Source organism: Notolabrus celidotus, chromosome 7 (assembly GCF_009762535.1).
Source record: "Notolabrus celidotus isolate fNotCel1 chromosome 7, fNotCel1.pri, whole genome shotgun sequence".
Lineage (NCBI taxonomy): Eukaryota > Metazoa > Chordata > Actinopteri > Labriformes > Labridae > Notolabrus > Notolabrus celidotus.
In genome coordinates this window covers 24,377,896-24,383,196 of record NC_048278.1, presented here as the reverse complement: position 1 = coordinate 24,383,196, position 5,301 = coordinate 24,377,896, and the positions used below count along the sequence as shown (strand labels likewise).

Below are 5,301 nucleotides of genomic sequence, written 5' to 3'. Positions count from 1 at the left end.
TAACGCCTCAGGCCTGTTTCATTCCTATCCTCAGACTGAGTGCCATTATACAACCAAAGACACTCAGGGTTACTGCCATCTGGTGGAAGATCACTGATTCCCCAGACTGGGTTTGTCGTCAAGTACAATGACTTTAGTATTTATTCTTCTTCAAGCTATCTTTAGAAAACTGATATAGCTGCTTTGAACTAACTCACATGTTCAAACTGATTTACAGCAACAGGAGTTTGAATTAAGCAGTTTTTAAGTGCCGTGGACTGTCATTTGTATTTATTCAAATATTGTACTATAGTGTCTTTAAAGGTAAATATCTACTTTGGTTTCAAAGTTTCAGTTACACAATCCTGTTTAAAAATATAATTTTTTTGCTTGAGATTAAATTACAAGGTTATAGAGTTAATATTGTTCCCTCTCTAAAGTGATCATAATGATTGATAAATGAAAAGTGCAACACAAAACAGCTCTTCTACCACATAATGAAAAGTATGACTGCTGCAAAGTGCTCTGCTCATGGTGGCTCAAGATGAGATAAGACTGTGTCCTGTCTGTAAGATGGGACTGGATCGTATCCTGTCTTGATGTTGGGTGTTTGTAAATAATATAACATAGAGTACGCTCTAGACCTGCTCTGTTTGTAAAGCGTCTTAAGATAACATTTGTTGTGAATTGGCGCTATATTGATAAAGATCGATTGATTACTTTTAGTTTCTAAATTAAGATAATTACGTTTACCTGAGACAAGAAGTCTTTAACACAAAGATATTTTAAATTCAACACCAGCTACAGATCTGAATGTTTCCTCCACCACTGATAGGATATAATTACAAAGAACTGACTATTTCTCTCAAACCCTGACAACACTCATTTGATCCTTTTAGAGTTTCTTCTAACATCTTGAGAAGCCGCTTTTGAGTCATTATTTTGTCACATTAGAATGCAAAAATGGCGGTGTACGCTCTTTCTTCGGACCAGGAAAATTGTGCCATCAGTTATAACTTCCTCTATCTGGTTTGATGCGGATCATCCAACAACATTAACCTCATACAAGGTGACAGGGCCCCTGTCTTTCTCTGTGCAGGCCAAACACATGGGGTTGTGGCTCAGGTTAACCAATCACCACAAAGTGATGGCGGGCAGAGTGAGAGCTTCTGTCTGTTGAAAAGAGGATTCCATCCTCAGACAAATGGCAAAAGTTATTTAATGAAATTATTTATCGATCACATATCTTTGTTTCTTTTAAAGAAGATGGATAGATGTTTTCCTCACTCTGCTCTGGAAAGATAAAACTCAATGTAAAGCTTAGTATAAAAAGAAAGGTTTTATTAGGTGTAATAAATACAGCTATTTCTATTCCAATGTGTGGAACGAAGCATCCATCCATCCATCAAAATAGTATTATATTGTATTTTTATATCATCATTATACAGTCTTTTTACAATGAATTAAGTACACCTAGCTTAAAAATCTAAATGTAAATGTTTTATCTAATAGAGGCATAGTGTTCTGTTTTTATTTGAACTGTTTAAGCAACATTTAAGACAGTGGATACAGATATAAAGATGTGCTTTAATATTTAGTTACCTGCACTATCATTCATAAAATGGTAAGGCAAAACACTGAAATGTTATCAGTATAAATTGTTTCTTCAACTAGTTGAATCTAAGATCTAAGATGTTATCTGAGTGGCAGCTGAGTGCCACATTGATAAGATATACTTTTCTTCTTTTGTATTCTGCTCAAAATCAGTTTTTCTCATTGTGTCTGTTTGAGAGCTGTTTATGTTAGATTTAGGATAAGGTGTTATGAAACAGGCCTCACTGCTCCCAAACTGCTGATAGACCAAACACAGTATGATGCAAAGCTCTTATCTGCTCCACTGTGAACTTCAGTCACTAGTTCACGTCACAACCCCCCCACCCCCTCAGTGCTTTTGTTACAAGAAAACAACGAGAACAGCATGATCAGTTTGTTTTTTCATGATTAACAATTTATGATATTACAAATGATATAACAGCACTTCAACAAAACTGAAAGTGTGGCCTGGTGTGATTTTTGGTTGGTACTTCAGCCTATAAGCTCTACACACCGGCTTTGTGGTTCGCACTCCTGTTCTCATTGGCTGAAAGCAGAGACGAATCATCTGATAGTGCTTTATTATGACTGCTGTATGTAGTGCAGCAGTACACCAGGCCTCATGAAGTGTATAATAACTTAATGTCAATAAAATGAGGGACCAGAAATCTGCTGGTATTTCCAGACTCCTTTTCCTGCACTTGATTTAAACATGGCTGTAGTGCAAGAATGATGATAGACATTTTTCTAAAGAAAGCATGATCTGGATGCAAAGATATGATGATAGGAGCACAGAATAGGAAAGTAAAATGGTTGTTTTCCTGAAAGCAGCTGCACTCTTGGCCGAATTGAACATTGACTTTCTGACAGTCTGTGGACTTTGATTTGACCCGTGCGTAGAGGAGTACACAGTAACGCCTCTCTGTGGATGTCATAAAGAAAAGGCAGCCGGTAGATATATAAATGCTGAACCAAAGATGCATCCGCTCTTTCAGTGGAGTCCCTTAATGGATTATAATCTGGCCAGTCAAATTCTGCCCGGTGACAAACACCTGAGGATCAACAGGGACTTTTAAATTCACTCAAACTATGTAAGTATGTTTGACTGTTAACCCATAAAAGCGCTCATCTTTCACTTATCTGTCTGAGCCAAAGATGGATGACAGGTACTGCATGTGTGGTTAATGTTTATACGGTGGTTTCATTTGGTTGTACCTGTGTGTGTCTGTGTGTTTGCATACCTGTAACCCAAGTATTAGGAGCCATGGTGGGACTTAAACCCTCAGATGTTCCCCCTCCTCTCGGGGTGAAGATGGCGAGTGCTGGACTTGCAGCCTGCATTGCTGATCTTGTCACATTTCCTCTGGACACAGCCAAAGTCAGACTACAGGTATCTGTTCAGAAACACTGAAAAATAAGAAGGACACCAGTGATCATAATCTCAACAATTCAACTTTGGAGCCCTGAATGAAGTTGTAGACTATTGACTGATCAGCTCTACTTCAAATCTCATCCACTCCATAACCCCAAATCAATTTCCCTCATTCACATAATCACAGTGTCTGAAACATGAAGTTTTCCTCCTTTGCTCTGTGAATCTGGTTTGAAACTTGTTTACAATCTGTGACCCCAGATTCAAGGAGAGAAGGTGGCAGTGGGGGGAATCCGCTACAGAGGGGTGTTTGGGACCATTAGCACCATGATCCGAACAGAGGGGCCCCGGTCCCTGTACAATGGGCTGATAGCCGGGCTGCAGAGACAGGTGTGCTTCGCCTCCGTCAGAATCGGCCTCTATGACAACGTCAAGAACTTCTACACTGGTGGAAAAGACAGTAAGTGGTAACCAACAAACTGCATGCAGGGTTTTCTTTTTAAAGATGTTTATCTTCATTGATAAAACTATTCAATTAGAATTACTCTGGGGAAAACCAGCTCTTCGACCACATCCCAAATCTGTCTGAGGCGAATTTACAACCTAGCTCACCTTCTATTCTTAGACCCTTGATTAAGATATAGACAACAAGTTTGAAACCCAAAGGGACAATACTGATGTTACGCTAGTACTGAACTGACAGAGGTGCGACAGTAGCTATACAGTGAATGCAGGCAGAAGTGATGCCATTATTTAGAAAACATTCTACAAAGTGTACTACGGAGTAAATATCAGGTGTAACAAAAGTTTTCTATCAGGTTTTGAGGGCAGTTAATTATTTTTTTAGTGCCCAAACTAAGTCAACTTTTCCATCATTTGCAAACAATTCTGATACTTTATCAACAAGTTTGAGCTATCTTAAGAAGAAATGAAAGTCAAACTCAATGATTGTTGTTCTGAAATGTGAAACAAAAAAAAAAATCTAGTTTCTTTATATGAGTGATCTGATTATATTTAGAACACTTTACAAAACAATAGATTTCAGGACATTCTCTTTGCCTTTGGGAAAATGACCTCTCTATCATATAATGGACTTAAAAATGAAGTAATTATCATAAAATAATGTAAACTATACACAGTTGCGGCAAATGAGTATGTGCACCTCATATTTCCCCCCTGGTTGTATCTTTCTGTCCTTCTCCAGATGCCAATGTGCTGATTCGTATCCTGGCGGGCTGCACCACAGGCGCCATGGCCGTGTCCTTTGCACAACCCACAGATGTGGTCAAGGTTCGATTCCAAGCCCAGACGAACTTGGATGGTGTTGCCCGTCGCTATACTGGCACCATGCAGGCGTACAAACACATCTTTCAGAATGAAGGAATGCGTGGACTCTGGAAAGGTGTAATTATTAAGAAAGTCACAGAATCTATTTATTAATGATTAGTAATCATATTTTCAAAGTTTGAATGATCTCTTGTGTCTCCTTTAGGCACACTTCCAAACATCACAAGAAATGCACTAGTAAACTGCACAGAGCTGGTCACGTATGACTTGATCAAGGAGGCCATTCTCAGGCACAAGCTGATGTCAGGTGAGTGGGAGAGCTCATGCACGTTTGTTGGACTGTGCTGAGACACACATATACACACACACACATGCCACCTCAGAGAGACAGCTGATTGGAGAGAAACCCACACACCCTCTCACCCCTTTCAACTCCAACACAGCTGATAACAGCACACAGAACATGTTGTATCCTCCTCTCATAGTGTTGTAAATTTAGTGGTTAATAAGCCATTTATCTCAATCATTTGTATTGCTCCATTCAGGGGGTTATATAATCTGCTGACAGGGGTTTCTATATGGCTCCACTCAGAACAAAGGCCCTCTGGATACTGTCAGTCAAACCATTCTACTGTTCTTTCACCCACAGATAATCTGCCGTGCCATTTTGTGTCTGCATTTGGAGCCGGCTTTGTTACCACAGTGATCGCTTCCCCAGTAGATGTAGTGAAAACCAGATACATGAACTCACCACCGGGCCAGTACAAGAGTGCAATAAACTGTGCCTGGACCATGTTGACTAAAGAGGGGCCAACAGCTTTCTACAAAGGGTGAGGTCTTCCCCTCTGATCCCAGAGTGCACACACTATGAGGCATATGTACTGTAGGTCATGAGATATCACATGTAGCTTTCATTTCAACGCACTGTTCTTTGTTTCTTTTAGATTTGTACCCTCGTTTCTGAGGTTGGGATCATGGAACGTTGTGATGTTTGTCTCATTCGAACAAATCAAGAGAGGCATGATGGTCACAAAGAAGAAGATGGAGACCTGAGGTTTTTGCTGAAAAAC

General features: G+C 39.7%; 1 protein-coding gene across 1 annotated transcript; it reads left to right on the top strand.

Annotated features, from left to right (window-relative positions):
* Nucleotides 1–2,516: 2,516 nt before the first annotated feature.
* On the top strand, nucleotides 2,517–5,284 carry ucp1 (uncoupling protein 1). The gene is made up of 7 exons (XM_034688384.1): nucleotides 2,517–2,663; nucleotides 2,826–2,962; nucleotides 3,206–3,404; nucleotides 4,149–4,346; nucleotides 4,437–4,538; nucleotides 4,881–5,061; nucleotides 5,176–5,284. The coding sequence occupies exons 2-7, from the start codon at nucleotides 2,837–2,839 to the stop codon at nucleotides 5,282–5,284; spliced, it is 915 nt and encodes a 304-aa protein (XP_034544275.1). The 5' UTR covers nucleotides 2,517–2,663; nucleotides 2,826–2,836.
* The last annotated feature ends 17 nt before the right edge of the window (nucleotides 5,285–5,301 follow it).

What these genes read in the sequence shown, in the direction of transcription:
- ucp1 (XM_034688384.1), top strand. Translation starts at nt 2,837, where the DNA reads ATGGTGGGACTTAAACCCTCAGATGTTCCCCCTCCTCTCGGGGTGAAG. An exon ending in CTACACTGGTGGAAAAGACA is followed by an intron (nt 3,405 to 4,148) that starts GTAAGTGGTAAC and finishes GTCCTTCTCCAG; the next exon opens with ATGCCAATGTGCTGATTCGT. An exon ending in CCAACAGCTTTCTACAAAGG is followed by an intron (nt 5,062 to 5,175) that starts GTGAGGTCTTCC and finishes TGTTTCTTTTAG; the next exon opens with ATTTGTACCCTCGTTTCTGA.